General features: G+C 36.0%; 1 protein-coding gene across 1 annotated transcript in view; it reads left to right on the top strand.

Moving 5' to 3' along the window:
- The window catches only part of NUBPL (NUBP iron-sulfur cluster assembly factor, mitochondrial), a 77,178-nt gene that overhangs the window by 48,666 nt on the left and 11,288 nt on the right, over window positions 1–17,224 (top strand). Inside the window, exons 8-10 of the mRNA XM_065753753.1 lie at window positions 7,377–7,462; window positions 11,838–11,958; window positions 15,673–15,755. Of these exons, the coding sequence (XP_065609825.1) occupies window positions 7,377–7,462; window positions 11,838–11,958; window positions 15,673–15,755 (290 nt within the window). The remainder of the gene's footprint in view (window positions 1–7,376; window positions 7,463–11,837; window positions 11,959–15,672; window positions 15,756–17,224) is intronic.

Raw genomic sequence — 17,224 nt, 5'->3', positions numbered from 1 at the left:
CTTTGGAATTTTTCTGTGAGTGTGAGAAAGAGCAGTGGCAAAGGTGCTGTTGGTTCAGATGTGACATTTAAGACTGCGGCGTTGCAGCATTGGACAATAAAAGAGGAGAATGGATGGGATGTGTGAAAGGGTACTGGGTTTTAATGTTAGAATGACTTGTTATCTTGCATCACAGCTCCTGAAATTTTCTTGATTCACAGAAAGAATAGGGGAATACATAACACAACAAAATGTCTTTTAATTCTGGCCATCATTAATGAGAATATCAGCCTCACGCAGTTTCAGTTGAAGTGGCAGCTTTGTGTGTGCAGTTGTTCTTTAAAATAGGATAACCAAGGTAAATACTATGATTTTTTTAAATTATTTTATTATTCTTAGTCACCTTGCAAGCGGGTATCTTATTTAGCATATTGTTCATTAGTCATCTGTAGCTTATCTGTTAGCTTGTAGTCATTTTTCAATAAACTAGCAGTTGATAAATGGTTACTTGCTTACTTGGAAACATGATAGATATTTTTGTTCCACTCCAGCTTCTTTCTTCAGGTGCTTGGCTGTTTCCACATAGAAATCTTGGTTCAGCTCAGACAGAAAGGCTTTGTTTGTGGCCTGTTGCTACTGAATGCACGGGCAGGAGAAAGTACCTGCCTGCTGGAGAAGTGTTGCCAGCGCCCTGTTAACACAAGCATTTCTTCCTCCTGGAGAAGCTCAATTGTGGAAGCCGTTAACTATGTTAGTCTGCCTGTTGCCCTTTCTTTATTAACATGAAAGTGAAGTTAGCGTTAGTCAAATGTGACAGCTTGACAGCACTGGAGAGTGACACTCTGTCTCAGTTGACAGAACTGGCTCCAGGTTAATACTGGAATTGTCATTTCATTTGCTAAGCTTTGTCATATCACTTTTTTCTATGGACCTCAAGATGCCATGGCAGTGAAAGCTGTTAGAAACGTGCACCTGGTCAGTAGGAAGTGGGCTGAGACAAACCAAGAATTTCACGTCTTGCTGAAGCCTTTCATTTGTTACAGTAGTGAGGATTGGGCTGCATTTCTGCAGGTGACATAAGGTAAAAGATGGTGTGATTTATTTCAGTGCACTTAATTTTCCTATCTTTCGAAAGTAACTTTTTTTTTTCCACACAAAGCATATATTATTATAATAAGCTTATTATAAGATTTAAAAAGGCTGTTACTGATAATTGGAGAAGATTATTAGTCTGGTAAGATAAGCAAAGTGAAAAGCAGCGTGAATGCTGTTTTATATTTTGTGTCAAGTTCCATAAAAGAAGTGCTGTCATTGCTAGCCGCACAGAGAATGACTTCATCACCTCTTACATCTTTAAACCCACACAGCGCACAGATCCCACCATCTTTTTGTTGCCTTATCCTGCAAATTGTAGAGTTTTCATAATGGTTGCATCTCTCACCAATGTACAGATCTTAATCATCTCCTGAATGTCTTCTGTGGGTATTTACTGAATATTTGTCAAAGGAGTTTTATGTCAAAAAGGAATTCTCAAAGAACTGTGATAAATAGGATTTTTTGACAGATAGGTTTAAATAAAAACAAAAAGCATATTTCTGACTCTGCTGTTTAAGCTTTAAGAGTCAAAGCAATATTTTTTTCTATTCAAAAGTGTAAATGAAGGAAGGAAGGAAGGGGTAGAGGTGTATTACCAACTTGAAAATAGTTGGCATTCATTAATTCTGAGGACATCATATTAACTATTATGTGGGGAAATTTCTGAACCAAACTGTATTTCTTGCAGTGCCACAGATTAGCAGTGCAGCCTTGTAGACAAGTGTGTTACAGCAGTGTGTGCTGCTGTGGTGTTTTCACAGTGATGGCCAACTGAGCTCACTGCAGTGCACTCACTCCCCTCCTCAAAGATACAGGGGAAAATACCATGGAAAAAGGCTCAAGGGTAGAGAGTGCGCAGAGATCTCTCACCAGTTACTGTCATGGGCAAAAGAAACTCAACACTGGGAGGTAGATATGATTATTGCACATTACTAACAGACTAGAACGGTGAGAAATGAAAGGCGTACTAAAATCACCTTCCTCTATCATCCATCCTCTCTCACCTCCTTGCCCATAGATGTGCAGGGTAAGGGGAGTGGGGGACTGTGATCAGTCTTTAACATCTCATCTCTGCTGCTCCTTCATGGTTTTTCTGCCCCTGCTTCAGCTTGAGGTGTGTCCTATGGGATGATGTCTCTGAGCAGATCCTGCATAGGATTCCCACAGGCTGCTGCTTTTCAAGCACTGCTCCAGCACGGCTCTGTACCATGGGCTGCATCCTTCAGGAGCAGAGTACTGTTGGAGCACAGGATAGTATTCTGCTACCCACAGTAGTTTTTCCCTTTCTCAAATCTGCTGCCCCAGAGGCACACGCAGCGTTGTCCATTGCTCGGCTCTGGCAGTGGCAGGTCTCCTTGGGAGCAGCTGGAGCTGACTGTGATCTGACACGAGGCATTGCTGGACTTTGCTCCCAAAGGCACCCCTGCCAATCCCTTGACACCAGGACTTGGCCATCTAAACTCTATACAGACAGTTAGAACTGGGTTCTGCCTCACTATATACTAATGTACAAGAACAGGAAGTTGCAGTTAGTAAACAGACTGCCTATTCAGAAAGAAGCATTAAAAATAAAAAAGGGAAAAAGAATTTCAAATAATTTTAAAAAGAAAACATTGATTGAAAAAATAAAAGTTATTGCTGGTATTAGTATGAAAAAGAATTGTGATGCGAGGAAAAAGAAGGTTTTTAATGTAACCGAAAATGCAATCTGAGTAGGTCTGACACCATTTTCCTCTCCTTCCTGAAGAGAGATGATCAAAAAAGCTCCAACCAATGCAGCCATACAAGTTGTATGTAGCGCAGACTTTGATGGGAGGTGTATCTGTATTCTGTCACTGCTCTTTGTGCAAGTGTCTATTTGCCCCTTGTTGAAAATCTCTTACTTTGATGCAAATCATAGTTGCAAGGCATCTGATCTTCTTTCCTTTTAGTCTAACAATGATACACAATGTTTTTCTCAAATTCAGAGCTTTCTTTCCTCTTTTATGTAGGAAGCACATTGTTCATTTCTGCAGTAAATTTTTGAAGATTCTTTGTGGAAGTCATCTGGGTTTTTGATAATGGTAAATTTTACTTCATCTGTTTTTGAATGGCAAATATTTTTAGTATCGCATTTTTATACTTTTTCTCAGGTGACCTTGGAGATACAGTCTTTCTTTCATGCTAGATTCTGATACTTTAAATAAAGGCAGGAAAGCAAAAAAAAAATACATTTAGGGTGGATTAAAGAAGAACAACAAAAAAAACCTTCAATCACAACCTTGGAAATTTATGGATTGATGATTGTATCCATGTAACTGTAGGTTGCACAGTGAAATAGTTTGTTGTCAAAAAATTCAAGTTGACAAATGCGAGATGGAGGTGGGATGCAGCCAGGATCAGAACTTCAGGACAGTTCTGAGCCGTGTTACAAATCTCAAGGACCCCTTAAAGGAAAGTCATGATAATGATTCTTTCATGTTACTACTCACAATGAGGATGTCACATGCGAAAGCTAAAGGAACTGCTTTATGCAGTTCACCCGAGGAGATGGACAAATTTTCACTATCAATTCAACTTTAAGCATTACCAGCTGAAATCTTAGCAAAAACTAAAATCTGTCTTCTTGCAGTACCTTGTTCTGCATCTTGAAACGCAAACTGTATCCTGTCATTGTAGGCATATTTTATCAATGAAATAACAAAGTCAGCAGAAAATTTACTAAACTAATAAGAATCAGGGGGATATCATTTAGACATCATCTAATGTTGTCTGTTTTCTTCCACTTGCTTGAAAGAGAGCCCGTGTTGTTAGCTTAGATTCAAACAGACTATATCAAAGGCTTAGTGAGATACCACCTTGTGCCTTGTAACCCAACGTGTCCAATGCAGACCTTCATGACACACTGAATAGAGGTGATGTTTTCTATATGCAGAACTTTAAAGCTTTGTCAGCATTTCTAATTTCCTAAGCACCAGTCCACCAATAAGGCTGTTGTACGAGTATATATATGTATATAACAGTGTTGTATGTGCACACCTTTCTTTTACTGGGATTAAGCACCTGGGGTTTAAGGAAAAAGGCAAACATTGGTGTTACAGACCAGTGTTTATTCTTTCTCTCTATTATGCATGCTGCTATTAAAAATAGAGTTAGCACAGTGTTTATTAATGCAAAGTGCATCAGCTTTTTGCCAGCTGAAATACGATGGAGTTATGAAAATAAATGAAATGCATGAATAAGTAGATATGTCAGTTAAACCTAAATGTGTTTTAGGTAGATATCCTTAGTATGCTCAAGGCATCAAAATTATTCTGCATGCAACTGCTAACATAGAATTTGTAGTATGTTTTAATGTGCAGTGTGATAACATTATGGTTTCTGCAGCCTCTCTGTTCAATTTGTCAGCCTTCATTTGCCTCATTCAGTCAGGCTTGTGTAAACATCACACATATTGCTTCAAGAGACCTGCTCTGTGTGTGAATCCAGTCATATTTCATTACTTTATTGATCAAAATAACTCTTTACTGTTTGATATTCCTATTAAACATGTAGAGAGAAACAGCAAGGGAAGTGTGGGCTGTGTTCTTTCTTGCTTATCATTTGAATCGCTTTCCAAATTAAACATGCAATATTCAGTGAAGGGGAGCACCAGGGAAAGCCTTATTTGCCATATTCTGTTGCTGCTGGAGGAAATAATGCTGCAAAGTTCTTGAATTCTTGAACTTCAGGTTGTTTGCTGGGCTGGCAGTTGTACCAAGGGCAGAGGAAAATATGCTTTAAGTGTGTTGGTGTCAGTATGAGCTGGTTGTGCTGTGTTAGTCTGTATGTGGAACAATTTCTGGATCTTCTCTCTAATCAGTAATTACTCCTTAAGAGTTTTGGATGGTTGGATTTGGTTAACAATATTATGAGTGGAGTAGAACCAATGACCTTTGAAGTCCCTTCCAGTCCTGTGTTTTTTTTAGTCTGAGTTTCATTTGGTTGCGAAGAAATAATCACTCACCAAACAGGTATTTCATAAATAGTTCAGAAGGCTCATCAAATTCTGCAAGTCAGTAAATCTCTCTGGTAGCTGTAATATATACTTTTTAAACTTGCATCATGTTTACAGATAATTTTAAGAATTTAATCCTCACTAAATTATATATGAATGGAATCTAGGCTAGAAGCTTCTGAAGAACTGAAGTTTGCTTCCACTTTCCCAAATTAGCATGTAGAAAACTGAGGCAGGATTACCTTTAATAAAAAGAAGCAAATGAAATCAGTAAATTACTGTGAAAGTTAATTTTGTTATGATTAAAATTGGTGAGTAGCACTTCCTTGAGACCACCTTTAATTTGTGTTGTATTTCAAGAAATTTAAACTGGGAGATGTCCTTATCTTCCATGTCACTGTGAAGTAAATCACTTAGTGATGATTCTGTTAAGTACTTGGAGCCTCAGGGAAGTGCTTTAGAACCAGAGGACAAATCCTAATGAAATTACAGTAATTTATAATAGCCTTCTTTAAACAGCTTTTGAATGTGTCAGATTCTTGAGTAACATTACTGGTCTGATTAGTGAATATTTTTCTCTGCTACCTTAAGCCACTGTGCAGATAGCGTCAGTGAGGCTTTGTACTGCTGCTGTTACAGTTACCTGAGTGGTTATTAGAGGCAGCACTGTGATCTTGCTTCTTTTTCAAAAACGTTCTGTCCTCAATGTCAGTTGAAGGAGATGATTTCATACTTCTTTATTCTCACAAACTGGAATAACAAAGGAAACTTAAAAAAATGTGAAAGTATGGGTTTTGTTTTCTATCTGTAATCCATTTCAGAGTGAAAAGTAAAATAGGAGACCCATACAGTGTCAGCACAAGTAGATTCTTGGCTGTGTGGACTTACATTCTATGGAAAAAAATACATGCAGGTTGTCCAGAAGCCTAGTTTTAACTCGTGTGTGTCAGAAGCCGGTTCCTTGTTGTACAGGGAGTTGGTGTTCATGACAGCCTGAAGTCTGTGAAATGCCAGTGGGTCATTTCATCTTGTTAGTTTCCCCCTCTGGGTGAAGTTCTCTCACGAGAGAATTTATTAATAAAAAACACCTTTCACATAAACTGCTTGTGGTTGCAGTGGATGTTTTCATTGCTCGTAGCCTCTGTACTTCATGCCATTACCAATTATTTGAGTTGTTAAAAAAAATATTGGACCAGAAAATGGGGAATTAAATTTTGCTGACTGCGTGTTAACTTCTACATGAAGATCCAGGGAATGCCAAACATTTTTGTCTACAAAAAAGTGGACAAAAGCCTGTTGTGTGGGACAGCTAACGTGCATGTGTACACATTTGACAGAAAATTCTAGATTCCTGGCTTTGTCTGAGAAGAGAGCTATCCTAAGCTTTTTGTCTAAGTATCTTCATTTTACAATTATTTTTTTAAGCAAAAAAAATTGAGAAGAATCAAGGCTATTGAGTCTAAGCTACTAACTTGTAGACTACATATAAGTTAGGATGCATTTGTTTTGTGGAATTAACTCTGTATTTCAGTGTTGGCAGTGAGGTGTAACCATACCCTTCATTGAAATCACCAGCTTAAGTGTGGATGAAGTGTGTTCCATGTTATTCTTTGCTGTGTCATTGCGAGCAGGTCAGCTTTGGAAAAACAGCAAATGATTTGCATTCCAGAGTTTTAGAGAACAATAGGAAATTGTTTGCTTAATGTGTTACATACGCTGTTCAGTTTGTGGAATTTAAGTCTAGTATTACGTAAGGCAGAGATAGGCAGCTTTTCAGGAGCCAAACACCAGACTGTATTTTCCTTTTGTAAATTAGAAGCGAAGTACACTGGTCGAAAACATTCACGTGTACTGTCAGGCAGTATTTGGAAATGGCTGAGTGTCACACAGAAGAGATGCCATCAGTCAGCACATGGATTGCATAGGGCCATCCCAAGAGATAGGGTGGGCATCCTATCCCAGTGCTTTGTGAACTGGGAGGAATCTTAAGGTGTCAGGGCTCCCACTGCAAAATCCCATGTGTCTGTGCTGTTGTGCATTCTGAAAAGTTGCTTGTGTCCATACTGTCATCTGTTCGTGGTCATAATGCATCTAGGTCAGTTTTGTCATTTAGAAAACATAAGTGGTTTCTACATAGAAAAATATAGGATGAAAACATCTTAACTTTATCACTCTGCATCATATCTCTCTGGTTTTGGTCACTGCATAATAAAGGAACAGGATAATTTTCTTTCTTAAATTAAAAAAGACCTTTTAAACAGCCAAAATATTTAGAAATTATGAATAATACTGTAAACTAGTAATATTTCATGTTTTCTTTTCTCAGGAGCTGTGATCATCTCTACTCCACAAGATGTGGCTTTGTTGGATGCACGCAAAGGAACTGAAATGTTTAGGAAAGTTCATGTACCTGTAAGCATCTTCATTAAAAATATCTGTTAAAAATCTGAAAAATGTCTCTATTTGTAATAGTTGAACAATCCATTCAGGGATCACTTGAATGTCACAAATTCTTGTTTTAGAAGGATTTGAATCTGCCTTATATCTGTATCTTTAAAGAAGCTTTCTTTAGCAGAAAGAAAAGAATTTTATCAGTATCAAGTAATAATAGTTTTTATTTTCAGTCAATTTATTTAATCACCTGGAATGGATCAGACTGCTAACTAGCTCAACAGAGTAACTTATAAAGTAACCTGTGCTTTCCAAATGCACTGTCCTACAGTATCCCCATTATTGAGCTCTTCTGCTCGAGGACTGTTAATGCTCTAACCTAAATTTTTGTGAGATGAGAGAAAATCATGTATCTCTTCAATTCAAGAAGGACACTTGAGTTTTGGGGGTGTTATGCACATTCCTAATTGTCACTTTGCCATTTGAAAGGCTTTCTGACTGTCACTGGAGGAAGAAGTACATCTTTATCACTTTGTTTTTCATTGAGCTTAGAGCTTATGTGGTAGCTTGCTTGTCTGGGAAATGCAAAGTTCAGAAATATCCTCAGTATTCATATGGATTGAAATGGAGTAAATATTATAATTAATGTTCTACATTTAAACTGAGTCACAGAAAGGCTTGGGTTGGAAGGGATCCCAGGGATCATCAAGTTCCAACCCCTATGCCACAGGCAGGGCCACCAGATTCCAGATTTGCTACTAGACCAGGCTGCCCAGGGCCCCAGCCAACCTGGTCTTGATCACCTCCAGGGACAGAGCTTCCACAGTCTCTCTGGGCAGCCTGTTCCAGCACCTCACCACTCTCAAACTGAAGGCCCAAATAAATGAGCTTGAAGTAGGAGGATAATAACAAATAAAAATATAGTCGTTAAAAATAAATTAGCTAGGTTACTTATTAAATGTTTTTTTCTTTAAGTATGATTGCAACTCTTGACAGTGTTACAAGTTGCTAAGTAACAGAATGTTCTAGTCTAGTGAATGTTCACAAAGACTCATTTTTCATTTAAAATATGCATGTGATGAGAAAATACAAACTGAAGTGCTTCATTATTTTAAACAGTAAAGAAAAAGGCTACTTACGATACTTAAACTGTTGTCTGGCTTATCTGTGTGAAGGTTACTTTTACTTTTCATTAAAAGGAAACTTTTTCAGTAGCTTCAGTAGCATTGTTAGCTTTTCTAAAAGGCTGCACTTTTTTGTTTTAGTTTGCAAAGTAGCATAACAAAAGAAATGCATTGCAAATTCCTTATTATTGATTGCTCTATAAATGTCTTTGCACCAAAATGAAAGTATGGCAGCATTTGTTGAAAAAAAATATGATAACGACAGAAAAACAGCATATGAAATATTCTTTTGATTTGACGTTTGGATTTACCGAAATCACACAGAATGACAATTCTTCATATAAAATCATATTCAGCTTAGTACTTTGTTGAATTTTCCTTCTAATGAGAAATTGTCCAGATTTCTTTCTAGGTTTCATTCACTGTTCTTCACAGAGAATGGCTTCCAACAAAACCATGCGTTCTGTGGTAGGCTGCGGTCTGCTGTAAATTTGATGAGTGGTAGACAAGATTATAAGTATCTATTTGGACTCAATGGAATGACTAGATCTATCTTAATCAAATGATAACCCATACTGTTATGCCAGATGCTCAATTGCAATGCACTGGAGTCTATACACTGGAGTTCTTACCCGTTGTACCTTTTTTTTCCCCCTCACTTTATGCATACATCAACATAGGTGTTTCATTTACATCAGTGTTAAGGGGTCCTGCTGATGTGTGTGTTTAGTTTTAAGTCAAAACTGAGTCTGAGGAACAATTGTTAGTGTTGTTTGTCCTTTACTGAATTGAAATTAAAGTAGATTTCTCAAGAATTTTTTTTCTTGTCTGGAGAAGGTAGTGTATATTTGGATTTGGGCACCATATGTTGTGTAACCAAAAGGTTAATTGAGCAAAAGGAATACGTAAGCATTCTGAAACCATATGTACACGGATAATTCGTAACGAGAATTTGCCACTTTCTTACTTTCTTGTTATTTCTTGATGGATCCCTTTTCACTATTCAGAATAAAATAGTTTGACCAAAGAAGTTCAGCATTAGAACTATTGTTTTAGTATCGTAGGTTAGTTCCTGTGCTGCAGAGCATGTAGTTTTACAATTTTCATGTCTGTTTCACTGAACCACGTTTGCAGAGAAATGTGCAGGGCGAGGAGGTCCCCGAGGAGTAGAGCAGGATTCATGCATGCTTGTAGAATAGTTTGTCCAGACAGTAGGAGCTACTTTGAAGCTTGTCCAGAGCTATTATTTAAATGGGGAAATGAGAGTTATTACTTTATTAGCAAAACCTATCACATTTTCTGTAGATTTAAAGGCCCTTAAAGTAATAGTGAAATCTCTTATTTCTCTCATCATCTGCAGAGATAAATGTTAAAAAGACATTTCCGTGCTCAAGGTTTGTATATTTGCACAGATTCTCTATTAAATCTAGTGTTTAGAATTGGCAACTAGTATTACAAAAATCTATTTGTATACAAGAAGAACAATTCTTTACATTAGTAAATATGCAATATTTGGTGTTTGACAGATGAGAATAAGGCTGAAAAAATGAAAGCAATGCTGAAATGACACATGCTTTTAGTAGGATTTGTTTAAATGAAAAGGAAAAACCACAGTGAATAAGACCTCTGAAACCAGTCTAGCATTGGGAATACAGCTGTAGCTCAGTATTTGCATTAACTGGGGCAGAAAGGCTTCTTTATGTATTAGATGATCAAAGAATTAACAGAACTGCTGTAATGTTTCTAAGCTATTTGTAGCACATCAGTAGGCTAGATAACTTTGGTTTTGAATTTGCTGTATCATAAATATTGTACAAGTGTATTGATAAGAATAAGAAGTTAAAGACCCAAGTTATCTGGAGGTGGATTAATTCATTTAGAGTACAAATGTCAAGATCTCTATTTTTCATGTGCTGCAGATAATGGTATGCATATGTGTGTGTATTTATTTATCTATCTATATGTGCATACAATGACTGCTCCTTAAGATGGTCCTTACTTTAAACTGTCTGAAAATTTTACATGAGTAAAGGAAGATTTAGGAAATAATGTGAAACCTGTGAAAGTTGTATAGGAAACAAAAAAGTGATTGTCCTTTGATTAGTTTTAACTTTTATGTAAGGAGACTTTCATTAAGATATTGCAAATAACATGCCTTTACCTGCTCACAGTACTACCTCTATATTCTTTTAGTTAAAACATTAAGGCCAAGCCTTGTGCATTACTGTTAATAAATAGGGTAATAGCTGTTGCTTGCATTGATTCAGCATCCTTTTATATTATTATTTCATTAACACAGCAGATACGTTATTCCTCTAGCTTTGTTAGTTTCTTCAAAACACATAACCAGAATGCATAGGGAAATTTTAAACAGCCAAGAATGCCACCAGTTATATAGCAGCTTTTCTGAACTTCAGAATATTAATATGTAGCATAAATAACTTGAAGTGAAATTTTCTAACATGGAAGCACCTGAAGCGAGTAGCAGATTGTAGATTAGCAAATAGGTTGGAGTCTTGATCTGTGTTTGTGTGCTGTTGTCATCACTTTTGAGAAATTCTGCTCTTCCTCAGCAAATAGGCTTGTTTATTAGGTGAATAAAATGAGGTCAGTTTTATCATGAGTATTATTGTACATTGGGGAAGTTTTTGTGTGTGTGTGTGTGTGTGTTCCTGATTTGCCAGATTTGCAGGACGTTTTGCAAGGATGAACATCTGACATCAACAGGAAAATAGTTTTTGTCACTTGCTTTCATATAATTACTTTTGTTATTTGATCTTTAAAATGCGTTCCTCCTTTGCAGAAGAGTAGCAAATGTGGTTCTTTTTGAAATATTTCCCTACAGGGAAAGTTATAAAATATATTAAAAGCATGTTTGATTGCTATTTCTTGAAGTGTTTTTTTTTTTGTTGTTGTTGTTATAATTTTGTACCCCAAAACTGCAAATTACAAAGCTAGAAAACAACTTAGGAAAATGTTCCAGTATTCAGTGGTCAGAAATGTAATAGTCTCCTTGTCTGAGAAGGAGGTCTATTGGAAAGTTAAATCAATTAAAGAGGTACTTCTGTGATGTATAAGTTAGTTAATCCTTCAGATGTAGAATTATGGGGAAAAAAATAATAATGTCGAAGTAATTTAGAAATGAAAGTGAATCTGAGCAACTGATGATGATTTGTTGATTCTGTGTTGATAATCTCTTCTTTGTTGTCAAAGATGAATATGAATGGATGCTTGAATCCCAGATGTCAGCTTTGTCCTTTTTAATTTAACAGGTTTTAGGACTAGTTCAGAATATGAGTGTTTTCCAGTGTCCCAATTGTAAACATGAGACGCATATTTTTGGAGCAGATGGTGTAAGAAATCTAGCAAAAACCCTTGGATTGGATGTTCTAGGTAAGGATACCAAAATAGCTTATTGATGGAGTGGATGAGGAAGGCTTTAACTGAAGTATAGATCTACACAACCCTAAATTAGTGTATATTTTGGCATTGTTTAAATGTAGTAGAAATAAAGTTTTATTTGTCGAATGTCGCTTTTGTTGCACGCTCAGATTCATGCTCAGGATCATTCTTGCTAACTGGATATGCAATTTGTTGAATTGCACCTTAAATCTCTTGAATTAAAACTATGCAGAACATGGATTTTTTTTTCTTTTGATGTGCTGTTTTACCTGAAGTTCAATATATTATGCATCACATACCAGTATCTACGAACAGTCAAGACTTCTGTGTGGTCCTGGAAAACAGAAACCTAAGGACTATGTCAGTGCCAATAAAAGTTTTCTTATTTCATTTAAATGAAATATGTTGTTATATGTGTGAAATAAACATACTAGTTTAAAATACAGTTCACTGGAGCATTTATTTTTATGTTCGTGTGAAGATATCTTGGCTCTTGGATGGAAGCAAGCAGTCTGTAATGATTATATTTGAGCTTTGAAATTAAAAGAATATGCTGACTTTCAAAATTTTGTTGCAAAAGAAAATTACCTTTCTTTAAAACAGAAATTGTCCATGATTAAATAATCTGGCATGCGTTTGCAATATACATTGATCTATAAAATACACATTGCTGTTTTAAAAGAGTATTTTAACCTGTACTATCATTAAAAAACAACAAAAAATGATAGAATATAACAGCATAATTAAGTTGGTAAATGGGATAATTGCATGTGTTAATGATGTGTTTCCATGTATTACTGTAATTATCTCAATGATTTTCCATAGCTAATTCATTAAAAGAATCAGGAAGCTCACTTAGAAAGATCAACACGGAAACATCAAGGTCTGACACAAATTTAAGATAGCAAGGCAGCACGTAATTAAAGACATACATCTGGGTTATCTTTTAGTCTTCTGAATGTATAATGAGCTGTGATCAGAGCCCTAGGGGACTTCTGCAGCCCTGGGTTATGTGGATGGATGCAAATGTTCCAAAAAGGAGTTGAATCAAATCTGCGTTAAGCTACACAGCCATGAATAGTATATCCTACCATTTTCTGGTGTTTTCTAAGAGGACAGAACTGATTGTAACAGTATTTAATAAGGAAAGGTCTGATAGAGTAGGAAGTTTGTTAGGGGATTGATGAGGTGTGTGAAGAAAAACAGGAGTGAAGTTTACCTCAGTCAATCTTTTTGATGACAATTTTAAGACTAAGAAAAGTACCCCAAGGGCTAAATTTAGCATCACAGTACTTGATCTGTTCAGTACCCTCGTACTTCAAGGGTGACCACTGCACAATGATACCATATGGTATTATAAACATTTCTGCTTGCGGCTTATATGTTAATCTGTCCCAAATGGTAGTTTTATCCTCCTGCTATTGAATTCTACCGAAAAGCTTTGAAAGACTTTATCTATATTTATCTATAAAAAATTATTTTGTTTGTCTTGCTGTTCTATTTGTTCAGCTAAAGACGTAGTTCTCCTGTGAATCCTGACGAGGTTAATCTTAGTTTCCCTGATAATATCCAAGAAGTTTTGCAAGCTAACAAGGTGCAGAGTAGAAAAGTAATTTTCAGTTATTTTCTCAGAATATGCAGTCTTTAATATTGTTGAAACTCTCTTATTTTTGTTTATGACTGAAGGCAGTTGAGTCAACAGTACATTCATTATTTTGTATAGTTTTTGTCTCATCCTTTTAATTCTTCCTCATAGGAAAGAGTACTGAAGCTGTGAGAAAGACTTTGCATTGCTGATTATTTCTCTTCCCTTCTCTGAAATTCTCCTATTTTCATTTTCTTCTTATATTACAGTTGAGTGACCGTAACTATGACCAGAAAGATGTGCCATTGATTTAGATACTGCTAAGATAATGACTGCTATACTTTCTGTGCTGACTTTTCCACTTCCAAACTTCCTGCTAATAGAGCCAGCAGTGACTCTGAGATTTATTTATTTCTTACAATAAAATGAAACTTTCTAAGCACTTAGGCTTTCTTTGCAGTCTGAAATAGTTTAGAAAAATATAGATCTGATATATTGATAAGTTCCTGTTGTGTTCTATAGTGATGAACAGTGCCAGAGCTTTGTCTTCCTCAAATCCTTATCATCCAAACAGATGCATAGATTGGTTTTTACAATCTTTATGCTTCTGTTTATTGTATAAAGTTTTGATATTTATTTTTTTAATTGGATTTGCCTGTTACTTTGTCTTCTCTGACTTGTGTGTCTGTTGTGCCATGAGGTCTTTGTAAGTATTGGGAAGATCAGAGAAAAGCTACCATTTTGTAGTAGGGTGGTTCATTTTTCTAATTTTGATGTCTTTTTTTTTATCAGTGATGTTTTCTGTCTATTTAATAAGTGAAGATTACTCTTTGTACAAAATAATTGTAAGATCTAAGTTCTAGGAGATTTACGAAGTTACTCTGTTAATAAAAACATTTAAAGAAAATTTTAAAGGATTTCTCCTTTATTTATTTACTTATTATACCTAAAGAAATCCATTCAAGACTGAAAAAAATAAGCAGCAATTAAATTTAAAGCAAATGAATGGTAATAATAAAGTAAACTGAACTTCTTGAAGCATTCTGCTCAGTGATTATGGAGCCACAGTTTTTGTCTGCTATTTATTTAATTTATTTAATATAACCTACTTGGTTTTGATTTTTTTTTTCTTAACTAGCTTTGTAATTTCTAAATTCTGTCAGTTTTTATACCATTCTTGCAAGTGTTTCTTTGTACAACTATATTGAACTTTCATTAATCACTACTGGCTTGGTTTAGGCTAATTAAATGTTGCTAAAATGTGTGAATTAAAATTGAAGCTTCTGAGACAAGTCAGAAATGAAGGAAGCATGGTCTAGCATAGTCTATTCTGTCTAAATGAATCTGTGATGGAAAATACAGTTATATCTTCCGTTAAAAAGTTAGTTTTCAATTCACCTCTTTAATTATTTTTGTAGTAATGAACTAAACATGGGAGCTTCAAATTCTCATATGGCTGAAAAACTGTATCTCAGAAAGTGTGCTTCAGAGTGGACTAGGGTTGCTAATTGATTCTCCTTTAGAACATTCCTTTCCTCTCTGATAGTTCCCAGCTTGTTATAAAAGAATATAAAAAAGGTTTCTGTTGGAAAGAAGGAATTCAATGCTTGCCTACCTTTTAATTGGATCCAGAGCCTAATAAGGACAATAACATATGTTATTGTTTGGAAATTAAGAATTCAAGGAAGTCTTTGAACAGCTGTTAAGATCTTTAGAATGCATTGAAAGGAATATATAATGAGGAGATAGGCAAATACTCATGCAACTTACTGTTTAGCCTAACACTCAAGAAAACTTCATGTACTCGAAATAGTTTGTGTCTGAGCTTGTATTTTTCTGTTATCAGGAGAAAAAAGCAAACAACCTGTTGTCGTTTAGTACAGAGAGTACTCTGTCATATTCAGAGAATGAAAAAGCCAGAATATACTTTCATTAAACACTGTGGATATATAGGAAGTGTTCTGCAGCTAATTTTCATTTTAAATGCTGATGTTTTTGATAAGTAATTCAAAAAATAGTCTGAACTGGAGTTTGTTTTCAAGTCACTTTAGGGCTATTTTGATGAAACATTTAAGATATCTTAGGTCTTCACATACATATGTTTGGTCTCTTTGATACAGGAGATATTCCACTGCATGTTAATGTACGGGAGACCTGTGATTCAGGGCAACCTGTTGTGATCTCACAGCCTCAAAGTGATGCCGTAAGTCGTGCACTGCACTAAACGTAACACAAAGCACCTCACCTCACTGCCACCCTCCATAAAAGTGGATGGAGAATGCTTCTCATTCTTGCTGTTTGAAACCAAATGTGTGCCTGAATGCAACTGAGGGAAATGAAGTTGTGTAAAAGAGTGTTGTGTCATTAAGTGAGTTTGGCCCTTATGTTTCCTGGTTTTTTGGAATGCTGGTCATGGGATCTGCTTGTGTGCTTTTTTTTTTTTTTTTTTTTTGCTAGATTCAGAATAGCAAGGATTTGATTCAGGTTCTGATATGCTAAGAGGAGGAAGGTCAGTGTCAAGCCACATGAGACCATGCAGCTAGTGGAGGTCCTCTATAACTGTCGGTTGAGCCTTTGGTAGTGGAGCCTGGAAACTGTCAAAGGTTCCTTTCAGAAAACGTTTGAAGCAGAATCTGTGTATTGTCAATACCTGGGTTGTTTTCAGCAGGAAGTGGAGGAATTTGCACGCAACAGGAAATGGATTTTTCTGTGCATTTACCAAACGTTTTATTGACAAAGGAGAATGTGAGTTGTTGAGATGGTGGCAGTCAAATATTCAAGCCTGTGAGGAAAAGCAGTTATGCATATAAAATTTCATTGACACTCAGAGGCTAACATTTTTCCTGTCCCCTCTGCTGGAGGTTGTCTGCAATGCTCTTTAGGGGCAGGATGCTGTCTGCCACATTGTGTAGGCACAGCGTACTGAATGATGCTGCAGCCTCACTATTGGCTGCTGCTTAAATGTTACCTTTTTAAAAGAAAAAAAGTAAAAAAAAAAAAAAAGTGATTACTGATGATAATAAATGCTAGGATAGGTTAAAGATAAGGTAGAAAGTACAGATAACATATTCTAATACCATGATTACTAGATACAGGCTGAAATAACTTTTTCTGCCCATTCTTTTAAAATAATGGTGGGGAATAATCCAATATTGTTAATGTACTGATGAATAGTGACTTACATTGCAGCACTTTTTTTTAATTGGACAGAGTAACAGCACTACAGTATGCTGATTTCTAACTGAATGCAATAATTTTGCTAGTCCTGGACAAGACCTCTGCTAATTGTTTGTGAAATAATGTACTGATCTTGATTCTAGATCCTTGCGAAAAGGAGAAATTCCAATCAGTACTGTAGGTTCTATCTGGGAATTTTGATCAGAAGTGCTAAGGTTTTCAGTAGATACACAGCTTAGGTCAAAGTTGATGCAAAACAGTTAAGCATGCCAATATGGAACACTCACAATATCTGAAATCTGTATTAACCAGGAGTCTGTAGCCTGTGGGAGTCTGAGCTTACATACATATGTGCAGGACAGCATTCTGAAAATTAAAAAAGACAAGAGAATCTGTAGGGTTGCCATCTGTTCCTTCTTGGACTGTTCTTGGTAATGAAAGGAGGGGTTATAAGCACCATTTGTGGCAATTAAGTTAAATATGGAGAGGAATAAA

Source organism: Cyrtonyx montezumae, unplaced genomic scaffold, assembly GCF_038088225.1.
Source record: "Cyrtonyx montezumae isolate F1298 unplaced genomic scaffold, pur_monq_1.0 scaffold_10, whole genome shotgun sequence".
Classification (NCBI taxonomy): Eukaryota; Metazoa; Chordata; class Aves; order Galliformes; family Odontophoridae; genus Cyrtonyx; species Cyrtonyx montezumae.
Note: the sequence above shows the minus strand (reverse complement) of the source record. Positions and strands in the feature narration are given on the sequence as shown.